Source organism: Ixodes scapularis, unplaced genomic scaffold (assembly GCF_016920785.2).
Source record: "Ixodes scapularis isolate PalLabHiFi unplaced genomic scaffold, ASM1692078v2 PGA_scaffold6__148_contigs__length_123643588, whole genome shotgun sequence".
In the NCBI taxonomy this organism is placed as follows: Eukaryota; Metazoa; Arthropoda; class Arachnida; order Ixodida; family Ixodidae; genus Ixodes; species Ixodes scapularis.
The window spans coordinates 6,796,544-6,822,211 of record NW_024609881.1 but is presented as its reverse complement, the minus strand read 5'-3'; the positions used below and the strand labels follow the sequence as shown (position 1 = coordinate 6,822,211).

General features: G+C 48.8%; 1 protein-coding gene across 1 annotated transcript in view; it reads left to right on the top strand.

The window, feature by feature from the left end:
- The first annotated feature begins 955 nt into the window (after window positions 1-955).
- LOC8041029 (fatty acid synthase-like) overlaps window positions 956-25,668 on the top strand; it is a 198,433-nt gene continuing 173,720 nt past the window's right edge. Inside the window, 3 exon segments of the mRNA XM_040220578.3 lie at window positions 956-1,088; window positions 19,626-19,952; window positions 20,278-20,478. Of these exon segments, the coding sequence (XP_040076512.1) occupies window positions 956-1,088; window positions 19,626-19,952; window positions 20,278-20,478 (661 nt within the window).

Here is a 25,668-nt window from a genome sequence, read left to right as displayed (position 1 = left end):
GGGGCGGTGCCGTTCCATTTATTGTTATCACATCAGGTCAGGGCCCAAAGTAGTCATATGAACAAATCAAATCTAAAGATGTTACTTTCAAAACTGAGTTTACTAATAGCATAGAGCACAAGGTCTCTTTTCTTAAAAATCTTTCAACTCCCCTCCCCCCCGTCTAACGTTGGCCCTCGGCCTTCCCAGTGTCGGCTATCTGGCCCCCACGCTCAAAGGAGTTTGAGACCACGGTTCTAGAGGCTGGTTCACACATTCGCGTTCTGACGTGACCGCACAGAAGCACATGGGCGCCATCTGTCGGCGAGGTATAGTTCTTTCAGTAGTTTGGTAAAGTTTAAGCTCCTCCCGCCTCTTTCCGCTTTGGCAGAGCGAACGCTTTAGAGGGCGCGACCCTCTCCTGCGTTCGCTCTGCCAAAGTGGAAAGGGGAGTTTCCTTCCCGAATTGTGCATCTGTCACCAACTATAGCGTATAATCAAACTGAAAGGTTTCTTGATGTTTGCGAGATGATATCTTCGCACTATCTAGGAGAAACAGTCGCTCGCGACGAAATTACTTCGAGCCCACGGCGAACGAGTGGTACGTAGAAAATGTTATCTACGCAGGCTGGAATGGTTCCGAGGATGGCCGATAGAGGGTGCCAGTGTATTAGGCTGTTACGATAATGTGTGAAGCGGCCTGCTTCCGTTACGCTGGGCACGAGGCGCGAGTTATTTTGCCTTTTGAGCACCTCTTGCGTTTACTTTACCCTTTGTTTGCGCCCACGTGCATTTCTTTCCCCCGATATGGAGCAATGAGAGCGCGCACTGGGCTGTCTCGTCATCGCAAGTCGCGCTCTCTATGTCGGTTGGCGCGTCCTTTCTTGCCTTTTGATGCGCCGAGGACGCGTGGTTTTGGGCCACTTGCTCTTCGCTCACCTGCTCACCGGCGGGTCTTTCCTCTTTGCAGAACACAATGGCGGACGAAGACGTGGTGATCACGGGCTTCTCGGCCTACTTTCCTCAGGCCAACCACCTAGCTGAGTTTCGGAAGAAGCTCTATGATGGCGTCGACATGGTCACCGACGATGAGGCACGCTGGCCCAGAGGTAGGTCGCACCGAACTATCCGCCCGTGCACTCTAAAGGAGGAGGGAGGGTAGACCTTTCCTCCTCCTCCCCTCATTAATATGCTCCGGGGGGGTCACCCAACACCTCCTAGAAGACAAGGCCGTAGCGCTCTTCTCGTGACGTCGCAAAGGAAGGCCATCGGGGGCGCGCGTCGAAGCGAAGGCAACGCGCGTGGATCGACCGTCGTAACGCGTTTTTAGTCACATACGCGTGTCATATTAACTAAAATGAAAGCTGCACATAGCAACGGGTATAAAAAAACATTTTATTACACGAGCAAAATATTACACCGCTAAATAATCGGTACGAAATGGCACGAGGTATGCGTACAAGACGTCTATAGAAAAATGTGATTGTTTTAAGTCGAAAACATTGAGTCATGCAATTATTGTTGTAGGAATGCATATTTTATACAGAAATACTTCGACAAAATGGCGAGACACGCAGTGATTTGGAAACAGCAAAACAGTTAAAAATCAGGTAGACGTAGTCAACGCGGACAAGGAAAGACAAGTGTTTCTCACGATCATGTAAGCGACGTTATCGCGTGCAGTCACTGAATTCTTGCATCATACCCCGGCCACATGGCAAAATTAATGTAATTTCGATCGAATGACATTATGGGGTCGACAAATCCGCTTGCGGCGCTCGTATAATCACTCAAGACCGTGAGCTGATTAAATCCTATATGACTGAATGCAAATATATTAACTTTTCCGTGTGGCAGGGGTACTAAACGTACTACTTAGTTTACTAATTTACTCCTCCCTATGGGCTCGAGCTGTCTTAGAACAAAACATAACTTATTTTGTATATAATAATACTATTACCTTAATAGTTAAGATTCTAGTATACACATTAACCTTAGTATAAATAAACACAGAACCACAAACAACGCACTTTCAATAATCGCACAAACTTGTTTTTCACCTTCCAGTGAAAACTAGATTACCGCGCATATTTACAAATGTCGACGCAACTGCATACGAATAACGACAAAGAACAAAATTGCGATCTATCATGCGATTAAAAACACGATTGCAGCATTTTACTTGCGTCCTACATGACCAAGAAAGCCCGTAAATAAGTTGTTTCTCACCTGTCGATCGTATCCATACGTCCCACAATATCCGTGACGAACACATTTGAACACGAACTCCAAGCCTCTCTCTGTCGAGAGAGGTCTATCGATTAATCGAACAGAGTCTTCGTTGGCTAGTTGTCACACGTCACTCAAACCTTAGCAGGACTTGTTTCACGAATCCACGTAAATGCCGTAGTATCCAAGCGAAAACAAAAAAAAGTACCCGAGACTACGGTGATGACAGAAATACGACGGGAAACAAGTCTCAAAAGTACCACACACGAGAGCAGCGGCGACGAAAGGCTTAACGTTGTCGACCCATCTCTTGCTGGTGTGCGCTCCCTGCGACAATGACTGGATTTCTTTTCGGTTTCCTTCCCTTCTGAGATGTCTCAGCGTTCCTTTTCAGACAGTCAGCAGCTCACACACAACGCAAATTTACCAGAATCGGAGCCATGTGGCATCGGCAGCATCGCAGCCGGTCCTTTGGAAAAGTGTCGGGTGCTGCGGAACTGCACGTAGTCCCGCGGTTACGGAGATATTCATAAATATAAATTTGGTACTCTCAACCTTGGAAGCGCGTTGTATATTACGTTTATATTATATATATAATAAATTGTACAATACTGCGCCTTTAAAACGTATATTAATGTCGGATAAACGCGCATGAACGAACACCGCCGCGCCGCTTGTCAAGGATCATTTTTTTTCACGTCGATAGCGTATTCTCACGTAGTTGCGCCATGGACTTCCTTCCTCCGCCATTGTGACGTAACCTCTCAGAGCGCTATGGCCTTGTCTTCTAGGAGGTGTTGGGTCACCTGACCTCGGGGGGAGGGGGTCACGTGACCTTGGGGGGGGGGGGGGGTGTCGCGTGTCAGACCTCCTTTCTAATGACGCGCCCCCAAGCGGACACAAGAAAAAGGGAGGAACGAAACGTTTTTCTCCTTCTCCAGGCAGACTGGGGAAAGCTTTCGCCGTACCGACTCAAATTCTTTCGGTTTCGGTTTTCGAGCACGTCGCGTACGTTGTTTAATACATGTTGTTGAGTGGATTGAGCTTCAGCGGCAGCGAAAACCGCCTGTAATTCCGTCTTCTAGTCCAAACGTGCAGAACATTTCGGTTGCATTAACGTTTTTACCACTAATTGTATCAAACGAGTAAATGAAGCTGCTAAAAACAGCGAAGTTCCGGAGCAGTGCCAGCAGCGCAACGTACATTGGGTAAGATGGCCGTCTCCGGATTGTGGAACCCACGCGGAACTACAGTAGCGGAACCACGCGGAACTGTGTCGACGTTTTCGACGTTATGGAAATTGCAGGAACTGCGTCCAAGACCGGCAGGTTTTGCTGCCAGCTGCCTGGGTGCCTTCCGTTCTGAGTTCGGTTCTGTTTTCCGTTGCTGAGTGCCAACCAGGAATCAACGTGGTTCTGTATTTCTGCGTGTCAGCAACATAGCAGCAACATCGTGATGGCATTGTTGTGCGTTGTGAACAGAAGACTGGAATTATCGCCGATTTGACCGTGTGTTCGCGTATCAGTAGTGTAACAACTAGATGAGATAATGTAAACTGTCGGGCACTAATGCCGCTGGTCCAGCCGTGATCGGAGGGGGCGGGGTGTCGCAGGTTGACATTCCGCTTTACGTTAAAATGTTTGAGACCCCTTGAGGGATAAAGTGCAATCGATCGACGTGCGGATAGTCGTGTTGGAACGCTCGTCTGAACCGTAAGCTCCTATCGTACAGTGGCCAATGTGACTGTCGGTTGTCTCCTCCCCGAGAGCGATTGCGCTCTAGGGAAAGGACTGAACAGTACAAAAATTTTGACGGAAAGTACGTGTATTTACAGTTTGGGATTTTAGCATTAAAAAATGTTAGGTAAAAATCGAAAAAAAGAAAGCTGTTTACAACTCGCTGTAACAACGAATTAGAGTGCAGCTCTTGAGGAGGAGGAGGAAAGGGTACTGAGGGTCACGTGCCCTCGTGGGGAGGGGTCACGTGACCGCTCAAGGTCACTTGACCTTGGTGGGGTTACGTGACCTCGGGGTAAGGGGTCCATGGGGGGGGGGTCACGTGACCCTCTTAAGGTCACGTGACCTCGGGGAAGGGGTCACGTGAACTGGGGTGTCACGTGACCTCAGGGGCGGTCACGTGACCTGGGGGGTCACTTGACCCCCCAGAGAAATTTTCCCACTAGATTTAGTGGGTGAATTTTTTCCGCTAGATTTAGCGGAACAATTTTCCCACTAGATTTAGCGGGTAAATTTTTTCCGCTAGATTTAGCGGGGCAAATTTTCCGCTAGATTTAGCGGGAAATTTTTTTTCGCTAGATTTAGCGGGGAAGTTTTTCCGCTAGATTTAGCGAGGAAAATGTTCCGCTAGATTTAGCGGGGAAATTTTTCCGCTAGATTTAGCGGGTAAATTTTTCCGCTAGATTTAGTGGGGAAATGTTTCCGCTAAATTTAGCGGGAAAATTCACCCATAATGCACCGCGCGGTTACGGCGACGCCGCTCATGCCGGAAACGGGCGCCTAAGAGCTGCGCTCTAAAAATAAAGTCGTTTACAACTTCCGGTAACGCCGAATTAGAGCGCAGCTCTTGAGGAGGAGGAGAGCAAGGTACGGAGAGGAGGCTATGCCCCTCCTCCTCTCCTGCTCGCCTTCCATTTAGGGGAAATTTTTCCGCTAGATTTAGCGGGGACATTTTTTCCACTAAATTTAGCGGGGAAATTTTTTCGCGTGATTTAGCGCGGCAATTTTTTCCGCTAAATTTAGCGGGTAAATTTTTCTGCTAGATTTAGCGGGGAAATGTTTTCCACTAAATTTAGCGGGGAAATTTTTTCGCGTGATTTAGCGGGGCAATTTTTTCCCCTAAACTTAGCGGAGACATTTTTCTGCTAGATTTAGCGGGGAAATTTTTTCTTTCCACTAAATTTAGCGGGGAAATTTTTCCACGTGGTTTAGCGGGGCAATTTTTTCCGCTAAATTTAGTGGGGGGATTTAGCGGAAAAATTTTCCCTCTAGATTTAGGGGGGGGGGGGGGGGGGATTTTCTCGCTAGATTTAGCGGGAAAATTTTTCCGCTAGATGTTTCGGGGAAATTTTTCCGCTAGACTTAGCGGGTAAATTTTCCCACTAGATTTAGCGGTGAACATTTCCCGCTAGATTGAGCGGTGAAAATTTTCCGCTAGATTTAGGAGGGGAATTTTCCCGATAGATTTAGTAGTGAACATTTTCCGGTAGATTCAGCGGTGAAATTTTCCCGCTAGATTAAGGAGGGTAATTTTTCCGCTAGATTTAGCGGGGAAATTTTACCGCTAAATTTGGTGATGAACAATAAGGAGTTGTAGTAGATCGTTTTTCTCCTCCGCTACGTTATCCCCGAAGAAAACGCCGCAGCTGCACATGCGCGCCGCCAGCCTTCTCTGCATAGTTCAAGGTCTTGTGGCGGATTACGGAGCGATATCCGGGTGCTTAGCGGGCTGCCGGAACGGTCTACTACAATTCCCTATTTTCCGCTAGATTTAGCGGTGACATTTTCCCTCGAGATTTAGAATTTTCCCGCTAGATTTAGCGGGGAAAGTGTTCCGCTAGATGTAGGAGGGGAATTTTCCCGCTAGACTTAGCGGGGAAATTTTTCCTCTAAAATTAGCGGTGAATATTTTCCGCTAGATTTATCAAGAAATTTTCCCGCTAGATTTAGGAGGGGAATTTTCCCTCTAGCTTTAGCGGGGAATTTTTCCGCTAGATTTTTCGGGAAAATGTTTCCGCTAGATTTAGGGGGAAATCTTCCCGCTAGATTTATCAGAAATTTCTTCACTAGATTTAGCGGGGAAATTTTTCCGCTAAATTTAGCGGGTAAATTTTTCCGCTAGATTTAGCGGTGAACATTTTCCGCGAGATTTAGCGGTGAAAATTTCCCGCTAGATTTAGGAGGTGAGTTTTTCCGCTAGATTTAGCCGGGAAATTTTTTCGCTAAATTTAGCGGTGAACATTTTCTGCTAGATTTATCGGTGAAATTTTCCCGCTGGATTTAGGACGGGAATTTTCCCGCTAGATTTAGCGGGGAAATTTTCCCGCTAGTTTAGCGGGAAGATTTTCCGCTAGATTTTGCGGGGAAATTATTCCGCTAAATTTGGCGGGTAAATTTTCCCGCTAGATTTTGCGGTGAACATTTTCCGCTAGATTTAGAGGTGAAATTTTCTCACTAGATTTAGGAGGGGAATTTTCCCGCTATTTAGGGGGGAAATTTTTGCGCTAGATTTTAGGAAAAAATTTTCCGCTAGATTTAGCGGGGAAAATCTTCCGCTAAATTTAGCAGGGAAATTTACCCATATGCACCGCGCGGTAAAGCCGACCGCGACGGCGCTCAAACCGGAAACGGGCGCCTAAGGGTTGCGCTGTAAAAGCTATTCTTTATGTTGCTGTTAAATATAATACGGTTCCTGTAGAAACTGCTTCCAAGTGGCGCGCTGGGATGAGCGCTAAAAGTTTTCGAGCTTGCCACGGCGTGGCTCCGTACACTTAACACCTGCCGCAAGTCGCGACTTTGACTGCATTCAAGTTGATCAAAAAGCGATTTCTCTGCCCGTGACAAGCACGTACCCAGGATTGTGCTTTGGGGGAAGGGGGGGGGGGCGGGCCCGTGCCCCCCCCCCCCCCCCCCCCCGACTACGTGCCTGGCCTGTGAAACTGCACTTCCAGCTGAGTGAATATCCGATCTACAGAGATGAATTCAAGATGACAATTGCAGCCGCGCGCGAAGAGCACAAATAGATGAGCAAACACTACAATAGAAATACTGGCTACGACCTGTCGTGCGTGGAAGCAAACAAGTGCTTTGGAACCGCATTGGAGCGGCTTGATTTATTGGATTTCAAATAATTATGGCGTAAGCGTTTATTTGTTTTTTGTGAAGAAATTCATCCCCTGAGCCATTCAAAATACTCTCAGAGGTATGACACTGCTGAAAAAAAAAAAAAAAAATCAACGTGCTCGGAATATTTTTATTGCTTAGGGGGTTACCAAGAAATTTTGTACGTTCAAATCGACCAGTATAAAATACGGAAACGCAGAGCTCGGAAGTAGTGATCGGCTTAGTGCGCTGTTGTATTGATGCTTGTATGCGCCGTGTATGTGCTCAATGTATATGTTCAGCTGATGCTTTTAGTACGCGTAATATGTCTACATGTGTGTACAATAAAGCTCCCCAAGATCTCGAAGTGCAATGGTGGCGAGAGCAAATGAAAAAAGAGGCCGCATCTCCACGTGGTGAATGATGTTGATTGGGGCGATGCTCTGGTGGTGCTGATGATACTGATTTTATTGTTCATAGGTAGTGCTAATGGTGCTGATTTCTTTTATTGCTCATAGGTAGTGCTGAGTTCCGGGTTGCGTTTCGACTTCGTTATTACTGCTTTATGGTCGGTGAAATGCAGAGCCAGTGGTTCTTCTAGCGGATCAGCTTGGATCCGCTAGAAGCCGTGGGAACACATCTCCACCGCTTAAGTCAACGGTCCATGTCAGAAAGAGAATGTGTGGTATGGATCGTGGTTATATGCGCATTTGAGCATTTGACCGCAGCGCCCTCTCTTCTATACACGTTGAGCCAAAGCATGCAAACTTTAACGCGTGCAACGTTGGAGTGTAGCGTAGCATTCTATCGCCGGTGCTCGCAGCGTGCGAACGGTGGGATGGCAAGGCTCCGATGAAGCAGTGATAACGGCCCCCACTGGCCGCTTTTTTTCTGCAAGCAATGAGTATAAGTTAATTCTGCCCCCTCTGCCTTCTGAAGCAGTCACACTCAACTCTTTATTACTGCATTGCAACGTTACCGGCAGGCCGTATCGGATTGACGATTTCCGTGAAGCCTTCGAACGACTGGAACTTTTGGGCGACGTGGCGCCATTCGGCGCCTACCAGATGAATGATGTATGGCTATCCACCTTCCATTCAACGACAGCAAAGGACCGCCTCCTCGCGTCGCAGGAACTGCTCATCAAAAGCAAGCGGTGCATCCTGATTGAGCCGAAAAATTCGGAGATTCGCCTGAAGATTCACTGGGTCCCTTAGCATGTATCCGACGGCACGGTTCGCCGAGCCCTGGAGAAGTACACTGTTAGCAAGTCCCGTGTATTTGGTGAATATTTGGGGTGAAAAACACGCTATTTACACACATTACCATAAACTTACACGAAGAGTAACGGATAATACGTTCAGAAATCATGCGAGGTTGTAAAAACGTGTTTTGGTTCGGTCATACACGCATAACCGTGTAACCGACCTCGATAACACGCACCGCCCCCGGCGACGACCGCGGCATTGCCGGCTATCGAAGCACCGGAATGCTTGGGGATTCACTTAGAAAGGACCGTCGAGACAAATGCCGCGGAAAGAAACATGTCTCGGAGACAGATATGCACCAAAAGCAATTACGCCATGTCGCGGAACGTTGGCGAAACCCGCGCTTACCGTGCTCGCCGCCATTTTTTGGTCGATGGCAATGCGGCTTCCCTCATGTCGCCCATGTTTGCATTTAGTTTAGGGGTCTTGATAATAGTTTCTTAGACACCACAAATAAAGTTATGGGTCTAATTATTCGTTCCAAACAGTTAAAATGGATATAAAAAGCGTGTGCTCCATGTGAACACGTGACATTGCAGTTGGTTTCGTTTTTGCTTCAATCTTCAACTGCAAGCGAGCTGGCCACGGCGCAAGCGCAACGCCGTTGTATAGTGGAAGCAAGAGCCGGTTGGCTTTCGTTCTTTTTGTTTGACCGGAGAAAATCTGGCAACTACGCATGGCGCCGCTATTGTTTTGGTTTGACGGGACGCGAGAAGCTTCGCGTAGAGCTGGTAGAGCGGTAGAGCTTCGCAGTTTGCGGGCACATAGTGAAGACTTGACCGGAGAAGTGCCCCTGTGATGTTCCCGGAAGACGGAAAGTACCATTCGTTGTGTGTGCTTTGAAAGCGAAGGGAGTCACAGGTTTCACGAGTGCGCAACCACAAGCCAAGGTTCACGACAGCGCTGCGTTGACTTCGGCGATCTCGTTCTGTTTGGGACAACACGGCAATGCGAGAAAGAGCCGAAACGTTCGGGGTGTGTGGTGAGGTGCTTGGAGGTAGAAACCCGCACTAACACGGCGCTCACATTGGTTGTTGTGGGGTTGCGTTTGACGGGTTCTGCCCCGTCGTCGTCAGCTGATCCGGTCCAGCTGGTCCGGGAGGACGCAACGAGCGTTTTTAAAAGTAAATCTTCCTTCGTTCCGTTTCAAAATGTGGAAGATTCCCGACGCATACCGTGAGTAAAATGCTGCGGGCGTTTTCAACAAAATTACGTCGTTTTAATTGAACAAGAGACTTCGGATAGTTGTCCTAACTCTGCCGTTTTTATGCTTCGTGTCGTTGGACTGCATTTGCACAGCGACGTGTTCGCACAGCGACGCACACCGCTCGAGTAGATGATTCGGTCCCGCAAATGACCGGTTATACCGAATTTCAGGGAAACTTAAGTCACCACTGATGTTTTCCTGTGAATCTCGTGTGACTCGTGTGAGTTTGTTGCGCTCATCATGCGGTGTGAATAAATTAGGGCAAGATTTTCTACCTGCCCACAGATGCATGAACTGAGACCAATTTTTTACGTAGGGAACATAGTGCTTTTTCTTTACTTTGGGAAGAGGCCCGAATTTGTCTCTTTTCCTTCTGGCACTGCCCCAAGTTTCAAGTTGCAGTTTCAGTAGACATACCAACTAACAGGTACAAACTGCTCTAAAGCAGGTAAAGGACTGGGAAGTCAGGACGGTGCGGACACCGTGTTTTGCGCTTCTCGCAAAGTGTCTGATGCTTTTGCGAGGTATGCGGAATATGCAAACGATTTTGTTATGCCCGTCGTTTGCGTCTCCAGAAAAACGAATAAGATTATCTACAAATTTAGGCGCAATCACAAGCCAAGATATACGATAACAGTGCGTTCGCTTCGGTGGTCCGTGTAGTAGTATTATACCCTGCTTTCTGCAACACCGTGTCATGACGAAGAGCTGGAACGGTCACGGTCTGTGCTGGGCTGGCTGGGCCACCGGTTGACAGAAACCCGCATCGCCCGCATCGGCACCGAGTGCACTTGGGCTGTTGATGCTCAAGCCTTTCATACGCGGCTTGTCGCCACCTGATTTTGCTGCTCGACGGTGAGGAAGCGGCGAGAGTGACCTCTGAAGTAAATGTAAATCCTCGTTCATTCAGTTATCCAGTGTCAAAGTGTGGAAGATGTCCAACGTGTACTGAGGGCGGGAACTACGAGCGTTTTGCCTTGCTTTTATAACCGAAACCAGAGCAGCGAGATAGTTGCCTTGCGTGCTCCAAAATGACGGAAGCAATAAGTATCAACAGGTCGAGTACGTCACCGCGGATGTAGGCGAGACGGTGCACACTGTTTAAACGCTTGCAGTATCCACGAGTGGTACCAGAAAAAGGACATTAACGGAGAACGAGCTCGCGATTCAGCATAATGCAGTGCCATGAGCCCGTGAATTTTCAATGTCGCTATAAAGAAATATAAAAAAAAACGCATCAGCGCCACATTAGTTATCATGAATAACACCGTTCACAAACTCCCAAGCCTCACCGCTCCACTCGACACCAACACGACATACGACAACAATCTGCATCAAAACGCCCCAAAAGTGAAGGCGTCTGCTCCCGTACCCTTACTGCGCGTACTACAGCTAGCGGAAGTGAAGTGTTGGGCGGATGTCGTTCACAATAATATATATAAAAAATGTCTTGCGAAAGTATAATTTCCATTGATTATTGATTACGTACTGATAAAATCCCAATCATTTGTTTTTCTATCTGATTCAAGCTAGCCGGACTGCTCATAACACTGGTCGAGCATGAAAATAACAAAAATTTGAACTTTTCCATGGCCGGTTTAAGATTTATTGTTAGTACATCGTTGTTTTTCGCAGCGAACTAACTTTATAGATTTTGCCTCCATACTTTTTAAATACAAACAGTTCTTACATACGGCTGTCCATTGTGCCGTGTTTTATGTCTTCTTCTATAAATCTGTAACGGTCAGCGACCAAAGAGCTCACCCGCACATGTCAAGCTTATATACGCCGCGGGGAGAGTCCGTTGTTAGTAGGAAGTGTCGGGCGTAGTGTCGGTGTTGTGTTTGTGTATGTGTCGCTGCTGTGTCCTACGTGGTGCTCGTGTTGTCTGTGATGTATGTTGAGTTGCAGTTTACTCGTGATAGTTCCCAGCGTATTAACAAACTACTGCTTTTTTTTTCATTGGTTGCTAGAAATCTCACTAGGTGGCGCAAGTTACCTCCCGATTCCAAGTAGTTTGCTTGAGCTATTTATCCATGTAAATTCGATATTCGTTTTTTTTTTTTGTTTTGTTTTGTTTTGTTTGGCGGTTTTGTTGTAGCTGCCGACGCCACCGACCGCCGACGACGCACGTACGTACCTTTGCACGTAGCAACGTCCGCCGCTTGGAGACTGTTTACTCTGCATAAAAGACATCGAACGAGAACGAACGCGTCCTGTGTGCTTTCAGTTCGGCTGAAAGGCGCGGCTCGCTGGGCTCGTCTCTCGCCTGTTCTCGGCTGCTGGCCGCCATGTTTCATAAGGAACACGTTGAACCGTGCTTCTCGGAAGGCAAACACGGTGTAGCGTGTTAAGTTTACACAGCACCTCATGTGTAGACGAAAAACACAGATGGCTCCGTGTAAAACGAACACGTTTCGACGTGTCCGCTATGGGACAACGGTTTACACGTCTGGGCGTGTTATTTTTGCTAACAGTGTACGGCAAAGTGCATGAGGTAGTCCGCGAGAAGTGGCGGGCCCAAGGATTCCAGGGCGTGCAGTCTACAACTAGGCTAGTCCGGATAACGCTGAAGGAGGGTGTCAACAAAAAGCGCATCCCTCACCAGCTCCGCTTTTTCGGCGGCACTGCCCTCGTCTCGGTGCCCGCCCGTGCCCCTCTAAACCTCCGATGCGAGTAGACGGCGCATATCAGGAGGGACTGCCGCGTTCCTCGCTGTGAGGACTGCCATCGGTTCGGCCACACCAAGGCGGACTGCGTCAGATCCTACGCAACGGCCACGGCCGGCCCGCGTTTCGTCGAGAACTCCGACCTGGTGATGGATGAAGGAGAGGCGGAACAAGCTGCCAGCGCGGACACCCTTGAGAACACCTATACCCGGGACGTCGGGGGCAGGTGTACTGCCTGAAGCCACCGCCGGGACCCCGTCTCCTGAAGTCGAGGGCCCTTTAGACGCTCCTTCGGAGACGTCCCGGCACAGCGACAAGGCGGGCCCGCAACCGAGACCGAGGCCACGGAGGAGCCGCCCCTTGACGTGGCAATGCAGCACAGGGCGGTACACAACTTTGTGAAGCCAGTCGACTCGACCCAGGACGCTGAAGCGATGGAGGTGGCAACTACCTCAAGCAAGCGACACCTCGAACAAGAGAACAGTGCCGAAGAAGAGCTTGTCGGTGAACCGGTCCAACAACGCTGGAAAGCCAACTGGACGAAGCCCGGACGGCTTAGGCCGCCCAAGTCACGGACCCCTTCGGACAACCGAGATGAAAAGGCCTCTTAGCAGGTCAACCGTCCGAACTTTCTTCAGCGTCAAAAAGCGTCGCACCACAAATGTTACGGTATGCGCGGTCTTCTCGTTCCCCTCTCTGGCTCGTAGTTTTGTGTGGGCGGGTTTTGGGGTCTTGCCACTATTATTGTCACGATGGGACAGTTTAAATTTGTAACATTTAATTGCGTTAGTCTGATAGATCGTAAACGAAAACAATGGGTCTTAAGTGAGCTGCTGAAGCAAACTATATTGTGTTCTTGCAAGAAACGAAGCTTGTCTGCAGCTCACAGGCGCAAGAAATGGTATGCTTTCTGGAGCAACATTTCAGCTTATTTTGTTCAAACGCTATCGCTCATAGCGGAGGGGCGGCTATTCTTATCCGTAAAAAAAGGTGCTTTCAGTATCCTACCAGAGTGGGAAAGTGATAAGAATGGCCGTATCTGCGCAGTCGAACTGCTGTTTCTTCGCGAACTGTTCAAAGTAGTCTGTGTTCACGCCCCCGATTGACCTTCGACAGTAAATCTTTTTTTATTAGTCTGTGGCAATACTTAGACACACCGGCCAACACGATACTAGCGGATGAATTTTACTGTGTCTTAAATGCAGGAGACTGTTCAAACGGGTATAAAACCGACTCCAGCCTTGCAGAGCTAAGGAAACTCTTACGGAACTTTGACCTCCAGGACGTAACAGAGATGGTGATGGCACCGACCCCCGTCTATACCCTTTGGCAGGGAAATTGTCATTCGCATCTGGATCGAGTGCACGCAACAAGATGTCTGACGAGTGCCGAAGCATACGCGGTCACCCCCGTTGCATTCTCGTATCGCGCATTCGTATCGGTTCGGTTGGGTAAAACTAGACCCAAAGCAAAAAAAGACTCCGGGTGGAGTACATGAAAAATGAATGAGAGTTTGCTAGAAGATGAGCCACTTGTTGAAAAAATTAACGAAGTTGTTCGGGAAACAAACAAAGCTTGCGTAGTCGACTCAGTTTGTTGGGAACTTTTTAAAGAAGAAGCAAAATTAATTACCTTTAGGTACAGCCAAGATAAAGCTGCACGCACGCGAGCAGAGAAGCGCTCATTAGAAGAGACGTTTTCCCATTTTGATTCGCTTAGAAAACTTAAGTCCTGGCCAGTTCACCAGTGATAATCGTGAGTGCAAGGCGAAACTGTTTACGATTCTGGAGAAGGAATATCAAGGTGAAATGGTCCGATGTTTGCTGCATTTTCTGCATCAAGAAAAAGAGCCGGTAAACATTTTCAAAACTAAAAAACAGTAACCACATTCGTAACGATAAAATATCACTATAAACTGGGGACAAGATCGTTTCAGAGCAGAACGATATTGAAAATGATCTTGTGGACATGTTCTCAGAGCTGCCAAGTGAGCATAAACATGCCGACAAAACAACTTTAGAGAAGTTTCTTCAAGTAATGCCTGAAACTCCTCGTGACATCTCGGAAAAAATAAACGGGAAATTACAGGTGCAGAAATAGAAGCTGCGATTAAAGAACTGAAAGCTAAAGTGTCTCCTGGAGTGGACGGACTGGGGTCAGCTTTTTACAAGAAGTTTTCAAGCCTTTTAACTCCGATGCTTCGCAACGCATACGAAGACATTCTAAAAAGAAACCTGCTCCCTCCATCGATGCGTCAAGCACTCACCGTTCTTATTCCGAAAAAATACGCGGCCCCCAGCGTTACAAAAGCGGACAACCTCAGGCCAATCAGCTTACTCACGACGGATTATAAGATTCTTAATGAAATTCTGACTAAGCGCCTTGATCATGGTTTAGGTATTATTGTAGGAAACCATAAGTCTTATGGGTTCAAAGGCAGATCCATTACATCGAACGCGCATACAAGGAGAATTATCTATGAGACAGCGGAGGCGCAGCAACACCCCATAGCAGTCCTCCAAGTAGACCTAAGCAAAGCTTTTGACAGGGTGTCACACTCTTATCTCTTCGCTCTGCTCGAACGTTGCTGCCTGGGAGATCAGCTAACTAGATACATTAAAATATGCTATAGATGGGCACATGGGACTTAACAAGTGCAAATCACGAGCACGCCGTGTCGTCTTTTGGCCTGGTCTTAATGCAAACATTGACGACCTTGTGAGCAAGTGCGAAGTTTGCAGAAAGTACGCTTACAAGCAACCTAGTGAGCCTCTCATGATACGCCTTGTTCCTGAGTACGCGTGGTACAGAATTGGTGTTGACATTTTTGAGTATGCCAGGAGGTCTTACCTGTGCGCGTACGACGCATTATCAAACTTCTCAGAAGTAGAATTGCTGCGCAACACGTCGTCCGCTACAGTCATCGATAGGCTAAGTGCGATGTTCGCAAGGTATGGCATCCCCATAGAAGTGTGTACCGATGGCGGGCCGCAGTTTACGAGCCGAGAATTTGCCAGCTTTGCAAAGAACTACGATTTCAAACACACCATTTTCAGCCCTAGGTTTCCTCGCTCGAACGGCCTAGCGGACAAGGGGGTGCAGGTGGTTAAAAGAATTCTTAAGAAAACGACCGAAGGAAAAAACGATTTCTGGCTTGGAATGCTCAGTTACAGGTCCAGTCCTTTGGAAGACGGCAAGTCCCCAGGAGAGCTGCTTCAAGGTCGGCAGCTGCGGACGCCAATATCAGACTTCAACGAAACACCACGCACAGCGGTAGAAAAACATCATCAGACTAAGCTGAAGAGGAGCCATCTTCCAGCATTGCAAGAAGGACAAGTGGTCCGCATCAGGTGCGACACCTAGGCAACGAAGGCGAAGGTAATGAACAGGACGCGGGCAAGGTCTTATCAGGTCGCCACAGAAAAGGGCAACGTTTTACGACGTAATTGCCAACATCTGCTGGCAACGAAAGAACAGTTCAACGGTTCCGGAGAATATTCGTCGGATGAAGAAAACTCAAACGACGAGACACCGGAACAACGTCAGCGACCCGCAGGCAGCGTGGCCACGACAGCACCAGTGCTGAGAAGGTCCACGCGTTATAGAAGACCTCCAGAGCGGCTAGGCTATGGCGAGAACTTTGTTCAAGGCTTATGACAAGTGTTCCCGCACCGGGTGTCGAGCTACTACGCCGTTGACGTGCTGTACGTTCTTTTGTTTTTCATTCCCTTAAAGAAAGGAAGATGTATCGTGTTTGGTTGTGTCACGAGACACGCCCCGAACTTGGTATGAGCGCTCACACTGTTATCCTGACGCACGCTCTGTAGCAACTTCATCCTTTCCCTCTTCTTTACCTTCTTTCCATAACACCCTACAACTACAATAACTGAATAAACAAACGTCCTTTTATTCTTCCCGGAACCGGCTCGTTCGTGTCGTCAATCGAAACAGACATAACCACTCGATTATTAGTTAACGGACGCAAGACTGCCTCTATCCGGGTAAAATTCTTTCCTCCTCGCCACGCTAAAGCGCGATGCATGGGCACATACCACCAGCAGGAGGCGTCCGCCATTGATTTGCAAACGCTCTCCATGGTTTCAGTTGGTCCCGTTCTTAAATCTATGCTCTATGCGTGGACAAGGGACCACAGTTAAACGCGCTTGATCTTCCAGTTGGTCCAGAAGGATTAACCACATCTCTTTACTACAAATCAGGAAGCGGAAGTCGCATTGAAGATGAAGGGGCTGTGATAGCTTGCCAGAAGCTTTCTCCTCGTCGTCCGATTACTCCTCATCTGGACGGGGCGCTAGCCAAGTTTTACACGATCCGCCACCAGATGCGCCTTTCTTCGTCACGCCTGCTTTCGCGCCCCAACGACATTATGGATACGTCGCAATTGCCGGCTTCTACAGACGCTTATTGAAAGAAACTTTTCATGATTTTTTTTTAACCATGCTACATAATAGCGAGTTTTAGTACTGCGTATACCATCGAACGCAAGGACTCTGCGTTTCCGTGTATCACACCGCACGTGCTTGGAGCCCCGAGGACCTAGTTTATTTTGGAGCAATACACCTTTCCGGAAAGTCCCAAAAGGCCTCTTGCCCCGACCCCGCTCCATCGGCAGATTTAAAGGGGTATTCATGTGCTCTTTGAAGAAGTTGGTTTTGATGACATAATATTTGTCGGAAATTTGTCAATAAAAAAGACCAGGGCCCGTTTGCTCGAAGCGCTAACCGCAGCTAAAGTTCGCCGCAGTACCGAGGCGAGGGATTTTGAAATCACTTGACTGGGGGGCTCTGTAAGTATGCGGGGAAACATGCCGGTGCTCCGGTGAGTGAGCGCCGCTCGCTTTGGAACTAATATGTCGTTGTAGCCTCAATATTGGGCGCGTTAGTCAGCAACGAATGGTGCACGAGGCTTTCGCTTTGCCTTACCTCACTTAAATCGCAAAGCATGAGCAATGACCTCGCCGCATTTTTTAGATGGTCTTTCGATTCTGGCCATTCCTAAACCTAAATGAACGCGATAATTGTAGGCATAGCAACGTCTTCGGAAAGCGGATTGCCTTGACTCAATCGGCCGGGTAGTGATAGCACACAGAAGGAGACAGCGTCCCCAATAAATCTTTTTTTCTAAATTACCCAAACATCGAGGAGAACGCTGGAAGTGTAATTCTACGGTCCGCGCGCGCTGGCCTTTCTCTTATAAAAGATTCGAAGTAAATAATCATAAGGCTTTGACGAACGCGCGTGCAAGGCAAAATTTGTTTTAGACTTTTTGCTTTTGAACAATTACTACTGCAGACGCCAGCACGTGCAACGCGTGTAACTACACTCGTAGCATGCACCTCGGTGCTTTGGAAATTGAGAAAAAGGTCTATTGGGACGCTGTCTGCTTTGTGTGCTATCAATACCCGGCCGATTGGGTCAAGGAAATCCACCTTCCAAAGACGTGGCAATGCCGACAATTATCGCGTTCATTTAGGCTTAGGAGTGGCCAGAATCAAAAGACTATCTAAAAAATGCGGCGAGGTCATTGCTCACGCTTTGGGATTTAAGTGAGGTAAGGCAAAGCGAAAGCCTCCTGCACCATTCGTTGCTGACTAACGCGCCCGATATTGCAGCTACAACGACATATTTCCAAAGCGAGTGGCGCTCACTGACCGGGGCACCGCCATGTTTCCCCGCATCCCTAATGAGCCAGTCACGTGACAGGCTCAGTAGGGATGCGGTTAGCGCTTCGAGCAAACGGGCCCAGTTCTATATGGCTAGACCTCCCAGTACACTTGCAGCAATAGAAAAACAAGGACACTATTTTCTCTCGGGGAGGAGGTGTGGGGGCGGCAAGAGCATCCTCGGATTCTCACTACCCACATAAGATTTGAACAATGCAAACAGTTAATTTCGTGAGCATTCCGAGCGTTAGTATTAGTGGTTTTTATTGGCTCGTTGTGCATTAAATTTTGACAAAAAGTCAAATTTTTGGGTGTATGAGACGTAATACGGCGAATATTGTTTGAAAACGCCGTCCGACGCTGCACCCTAGTGTCTGCTTCAGGGTGCAGAAAGAGGATTGCGTCACGGTTTTTCCTTATCGCCCTCTTCGAGAAAGAATGTTTAGTTTTTGGTGACATGGAGAATATTAAGTCAAGCAAACAGATTTGGAGAATTGTAGGGCCGTTCCCATGTAAACTTTACGTACATTTTGCAAGTGGCTCAATTCATTCTCTGTTGACACTCCGAGTTCAGAACACGAAGAAAACATAGGGAACGTATCACAAAGCGTATCCCGTTTGGTCATCGTCTTGTTTTCTTTGCGTTCTGAAATCCCCAAACGCTCAACAAACATGAACAGCGCCTATCTATGGGCACTGCTTCACGGGCCGCACATGGGATTGCCAGAGTGTTGAAAGGGCGATGAGAAGCGCTCTGTATTTTTTCCAGAGTGGTCTATTAAACTAGCTCTCGTTGGCCTATATACACATTAGCCTATGCTCGCACTGGGTTATTCTCATGTTGGTCTGTGCTAATATTTGTGTGTAGTCGTATTTGGCTGTACTCACACTGGGCTATGCTCATATGTTCGTGTTGTGCACAAAATCATCACAAAATCCAGACGGTTACTAAGTGAAGCCTTTCCAAACTCACTAATCACCTACAGCTTAGATATTCTCATTTAAAAAAAAAAGAACGCACGATATAACTAACTATAGTCCGTTGCAACTCAAGAACGTAGGGCGAGGGTAAGACGGGTCGCGGAGGGGGAAGCAGACGGAACGCCAAAAGAAAACGGCGTTTTCCCCTCTCCTCTCCAGCGTTCCGTCTGTTTCCTCCTCGCCGGCCCATCTTAAGCGCCGTTCACACTCTTGCGACTGAGTAAGACCGAAAGGGAACAGACCGGTTTTTAAGCGTTTTGCGACTTCTTAGGACCGGATGCGCGGCAGCGGAGCCGGTCCTAAGAGATCGCAAGAGGCTTAAAAACCCGTCTGGTCTCTCTCGGTCGTACTCGGTTGCAAGAGTGTGAACGGGCCTGTACCATCGCCCTACGTTCTTGAGTTGCAACGTACTATAGGTGATTGGCTTTGAGAGTGCCAAAAAACGTTCGAAAACAGCTACGGGCTAATCTTGCTCTTTTTTTTCCCCCTAAGATACCGAGCGTTGAGAGAAGCAAAGAAATGCGCGGACCCTTCTTGTATAGCGAGCTGTTTTATTGCATTTACAGGGCCAGCCTCATGAGATTTTGTGTTCGTAACATGTAGCGTCGATGACGTCACGTGAAACTGTGACGTCACGTGACTCCATAGTGTCCTGTGATAGATAAAGAATCCTCGCAGTCTGCCTCTGCCCGCTAAAGAGAGGAGCGCGAATGAGGAATGCCTACATTTCGAAGCCCTTTGGAAAAAAAACAACCATTTTTTTTCTTCTTGCAGGGCTGCTGGGCCTTCCGGGACGGTCCGGCAAGATCCGGGACCTGTCCCAGTTCGACGCGCAGTTCTTCGGCGTGCAGACGAAGCAGGCGCGCGTAATGGATCCGCAGCTGTGACTATTCCTCGAGACGTCATACGAGGCGATCGTGGACGCCGGCTACGACCCGGGCACGCTGCGGGGACGCAAGGTCGGCGTCTTCATGGGCTGCAGCGATTCTGAGACCTACGAGGCCTTCAGCGAGGACACAGACAAGATCGACGGCCACGCCCTGGTCGGCTGCTGCCGGGCCATGTTCGCCAACCGCGTCTCCTACTGCCTCGACTTCAACGGTGAGCGATTTCCTCAGGGAGTAAAACCACAGAGCGAATTCCCGGCCCTGATTGGCCTATTTGAGCGTCCTGCTATGCGCTGCCTTATCTAATGAATGTCGAAAGGGGAAGGGGGTCCCTCGGCTGCTGTTCGAGCCAATAGAAGCTTCTCAGGGACAAAGACTTAACTTTTGGGGCCGTTCGTCAAATACAACTTTGGTGGCAAAGTCCAACAGGTGTGCTCATTGAACTTTCGACTTCAACAAATCTAGAGAGACTCCGTAACGTTGCGGTTTGTGGCGTGGAAGGAGGCTTGACGGGCGGCGTTGCTTGGATGATTTCCCAGGGCCAAGCTTCACTGTGGACACGGGCAGTTCGTCGGCCATAATGGCGCTCAACCAGGCCATGCTGGCAGTGCGCTCGGGACAGTGCGAGGCTGCCCTGGTCGGGGGCAGCACGCTCACGCTCAAGCCCGCCAAGGCACTCAACTTTCACCGCCTCGGCTCGCTGTCGCCAGACGGCAAATGCAAGGCCTTCGACGCCGATGGTGAGACTACTTTTTGTCGGGACCCGTTTTCGGAAGCCCGTTTTTTCTTTTGCCGCTTTTTGGGCGACAACGGCGTGTCCTTAAACCAGCCGGCTCCTATAGCACGCGCTCCATGCGTTCCGCACTGTGCTCTGGCTGCACGCCCGTGCTAGAGGAGCGCGAGACGCGCCCAGCTTTGTCGAAGGTCGCGCTAGAAAGCAGTGACAGCTACACTAATACGGTCTGTGCAGGTAAGTTGTACGAATAAGAGAACACTATACAGGGGTATAATTGTCACAAGTCAAATACTTAACAAAAATTGTTTTTAGTGCAAATAGAAAAAAAAAATCTAGATAAAAACCATTAAATTGGCAATTTTATGAATCCTTTGAGCGCGTGGAAAGCCCAGCAGTGCATCAAAACCCGTGCAACAGGCGCGAGGCGTGGGCAAAAAAATGCGGATAAAAGAGGAAAATACCGCGCGGGCACGAGTCGGTAGCCTCGCTCCTGCTGTACCAGAGGTAACTTTAGCGCTCCACCCTGCTTCCTATATATTGTCACGGGAGGTGACCAAAAGAAAATTAAATAAACAGAAATAAATGAACGTTTAAAGGAACGAATAACTAACGAACGCCGCCCGACAGCACGCTCGCTTTGCGCGTGACATAGCAGCCAGTGTGTTGATTCCACGCGCAGAGCAAAAGCCGCCGGGCAAATTTCGTCGGTTATTCGCAGCATATTTGTTCCATGCCGAAGATTACAATAAAGTTTCGCGGGCGTCGATAGCGGCGTAACAGCAGGATCAAACGCTGGGGTGAGACTGACTCCGGCTCGCCACGCGGAGCCCCTTTTGTACACACGTGGGCTTCTGGAACAATCTGCGTAGAAGAATCGGCGTGAAAAACATTCTGACCTCGAATCTGCAGCAGAGTTCTCAAATTTACCAGAACACTACATTGCAAGAATATAGAAAAGACGCGTCGCTCCCAGGAATCAAACCCTGGCTCTTCGCGTGGGAAACAAGCACGATAACCGTTAGGCCACGGCCGCGCTGCCTACTTGACTGGCTGCGCGCGGTGCATTACTCCCCCCCTTAAAGTGTATCGCCCCGATGCAGCTCAAAACAAAACAAAGCAAATAAAAAGAAAGGCAAAATAAAGAGTAATTTAGAACACATAAGGTCCGCAGTAGCGTAGTACGGCTTCAGACGCACGACGTGGACGACTTCAGGTCGTGGTGGGCGGCGTGATGATGTTCTTGTTCTGTCGGGCATCACCTCGTAGTTCAGATCTCCAAGTCGACGAAGTACCTTGTAGGGACCGAAACACCATTTAAGGAGTTTCTCACTGAGACTACGGCGGGGAATCGCTGTCCAGACCCACACCCTGTCTCCGGGCTGGAAGTGGACGTCCCGACGACGAAGGTTGTAGCGGCCAGTGCCGACACGTTGTTGGGCTTTAATCCGGAGTCGGGCGAGCTGACGAACTTCTGCCAATTGAGCTACCTATAATTACAATGTAGCGCAAAGGCAACACAGGAAGGAGACAGCGATAGGAAAGAACGTTACTCACAACTAGGTGCTTACTGTATTTATCATGAAAAAGGTAAACGAAGTGACAAATGCGATGAATATCTGCACTATACTTCGTTTCAGCTTCGGTTCAGACGCAGCCGATGCTACAAGCGCGAGCATGTGGCCCAGAACAGTGCTTGCACTGCACGAGCGCGCGTGCTTGGCATGAATGCTGAAAGCCCGGAGCTCGCGCTTGTAGCTTTGGCTGCGTCTGGACCGAAGCTGAAACGAAGTATAATGGTCGTGAACTCAGAAAAAAAAGAAGACACCTCGATCTACACTGATGATCGACTGACATGGCTGAGTTGCCATCGAGGAAGACGACTATTCAAGAAGTAATTACCGTTCTTTTCTCTGCCCTCACGTTTTTGAGTATTTCAAGCTTTGAATACATTTGGATGCGCTCGGACATAAAGAGAAGAGACCCGAAAGCACCAGCCGCGGCCAGGGACAACCGGTTACAGCTCCTCACGGCAGGGTCCCTTCGGGGAACCCGAAATACGACATGACCTTTGACCCGGTACTTCTGCACTAGCATCAGCGACCGGGTCTTCATGTTATTCACAGACATCTCCAAACGAAGACCGCACGTTCGCCACTTAAGACGTCTCACCCGCGCGCTCTACCCTCGGTAGACGACGCGGCGGTGAAGGCGACAATTCTGCTTTAACGCCTGCCAAACAAATGGCAGCGGAGAGCGACTCAATGAAACAAGAGCTCATCGAGGGCGATATTGAGGGGTTCGCTCTCGTGGAGCATCGTCGTCAGAGAACAACTGGCATCCCTGTCCTCTTTGTGCCTGCAAATGAAGGACATCGTTTGCAACATCAAAATCCGTTGAGCTTGAGCGCCGAAGTAAACGCGGAGGCGGCGGCTGCCATAACTAGAAATCGTTTCACTGCCAGAGGCGGACTTCTAGTAGAAGTCGCTGAAAACGCCACAGTGGACCGCCTTTTGAAGGTCCGCAGCCTCGGCGGAGTTCCCGTTCAAGCCACGGTGCCCAGAACATATCTAACGAACTGTAGTATAATCAGAGGCGTAGCCCTTTGGCACACGGACGCCGAGCTGGCAACGTTCCTGCAGCAAGACAGGGTCATTGCAGCCCGTCGACTCTACCGACGCCGAGGAAAACCTGGGGAAGCTGCCCAACCAACCGACAAGGCAGTCTTAACTTTCCGCCCCAACACAGAACGCCCATGCAGAATAAGCCTCGGATTCATCAAACACGAGGTCAGCGAGCACATCGAAGCGCCGTCCAGGTGCTTCGAGTGCCAAGTGCTTGGTTATGTTGCAAAATATTGCAAAGGAGACGCCGAGTGCAAGAAATGTGCTCAATCATACTTAACGAGGGACTGCCCGGGAGAAACGGCTGTCAAGTGTGCAAACTGCGGTGGTGACCACCCTGCAGAATATGTAAATTGCAAGGTGCGCCTGAAAGCCCTAGCCAGAACAAAGCAGTTTGTTCATGGGCCAAAGCGCACTTCGCCGTCGAACGAGGACACAATTCCAAAAAGCGCTACTTTTAGTGCAACGGACACTGCAGATGCCCACGAAACGCCTAGCGTAGTCGAAGAGGGTGCGAAGCCTAAGGGGCCGCCACAGAAGACCAAGAAGAAGACTCGGGCATCTGCAACAATCACACCAACGCCAAGCCAAGGATCTCCTCACAAGCCCGCTACCTCTTCAGATGAGCTCAAAGCTACAGACGTATTTTTCCGCACGGCCAACAGGCGCACATACAGCGACGTTGTCTCAGCTGTTAAGCGTCTCCAGGAACTTGCACCTTCCGTATTCTGCTCCATGACAATTGGCGATATCATCTGCCTTGTCTTCTCTGCCCTACGAAGTTTCACGGCACAACTACCATCATGCGCCTTGAAATGCATTCTGCAAGGAATTCTAGTATTTGAACCCGCTGTTATCGCGATGGCAGGAAATTCGCATCAGAATAATGGTTGCGTTTTGTGATTTCAAGAGAGAGTTAAAAATGCGACCGTTTTTCAGTGGAACGTGAGAGGACTTCGTCATCGGCTTTCCGACTTCCGACAGCTTATGTTCAAATATCACTTTCCTACCTTAGTTATTGGCGAATCACGCGTAGCATCCGGCTTTCGACTTTCGGGATATGAAATATTTCAGTGGGTTCGTCCTAATGGCATTAGTAGATTTTTTCTCGCGCTCTGGAAAGACCTAACCCATCTGTCACATGATATCGCCTCTCATCCGGACAATAAGTATGTGAGTGTCACATTTCGAAAGGGAAAACTTACATTCACAGTTACTGCTGTATACATAGCTCCGGCCTGCGGCTTCGATATCTCGAGAGTAGATAATATTATTCGACAATGCAAATCACAGATATTGTTGGTAGGTGATTTCAATGCCCATGATGTGGCGTGGGGCAGTGTAAGGGCGACGCCACGGGGACGAGAGCTACTCGATCTGGCGGACTCTCATGACCTATGTCTCCTGAATGATGGTTCACCTACGTTCATTCGAGGTAGTCGCTGCAGTAGTTGCTTAGATGTTGCGTTCATGTCGCGCGAACTCCTGTCCCAAAACTTCTGGCTTGTTGATATAAAGACTCATGGCAGTGACCATATGCCTACCTACATAACGGTCAGAGGGTTCCAAGCAAATTATTATAATCATGTTCTCACTTCATATATAGATTGGCCATGTTTTCGAGACAATGTGGAACTGCGCCTGCAAGTAACAAGCACTTAAGGGAAGTTTGTCTCAACGATAGAGCTATCAGCGACGGAAGCGACCAGGACTGTCCGTCTTCCAGCCTCGCGCACCGTTGTGGATGCGGAATACGAAAAACTTCGAGCGATTCGTCAACGGGCAGAGCGTCGCGCTCGACGAACCATATTAGCTGCTGACGTACGAGTAGTCAGGCGCACTCAGGGCGTCACTTGGATAAACTAGGTCGGAAGAAGTGGAGAAGAACATGTGCTTCCTCATTTGATCCCCGTGTTCCACTGTCAAAAATATGGCACGTTGCTCGCGGACTAAGATTCCAACCGCAACAAAATCGCCCTTTCTTGCGTTATCGTTCCACACAGGGTGCTCGCCACGTAACATCGCTGAAGAGTTTTGCGCTTCACTCGTTCTGCCAGCCTTAAACGACGATGTTCCACTGCATTTAAGCGCTGAACATTTTCACTATACTCCTTTTTCAACTCCCATGAATGCCATCTTCAGTGCGCCAGCACTAGATGAAGTTTTAGCCTCCCTTGATCACTCTTCCTCGCCTGGTCCATATAAAATCACTTACGGTACACTTGCCCACCTAGGACCAGCAGCGCGCCAGCTGCTGCTTTAGATATTTAATGACTCATGGACAAACTGTCATGTTCCACAAGCGTGGAAAATCACGAACATCGTTCCTGTACTCAAAGCGGGTAAGTCTCCTCTTGATTTGAAGTCTTACCTACCAATTTCTTTAACTAGCTGCGTCGGCAAATGCAAGGAGTGGTTAATTCTGTCACGGCTGGAGTGGTTTCTCGAATCAAGCTCAGCATATCCAGATACAATGACGGGGTTCAGGCAAGGCCGTAGCTCGATTGACAACGTCATTCATCTTGTAGCCCATGTGGAAGACCAGAAGCTTCGTGAAAAGTTTACTATAGCAG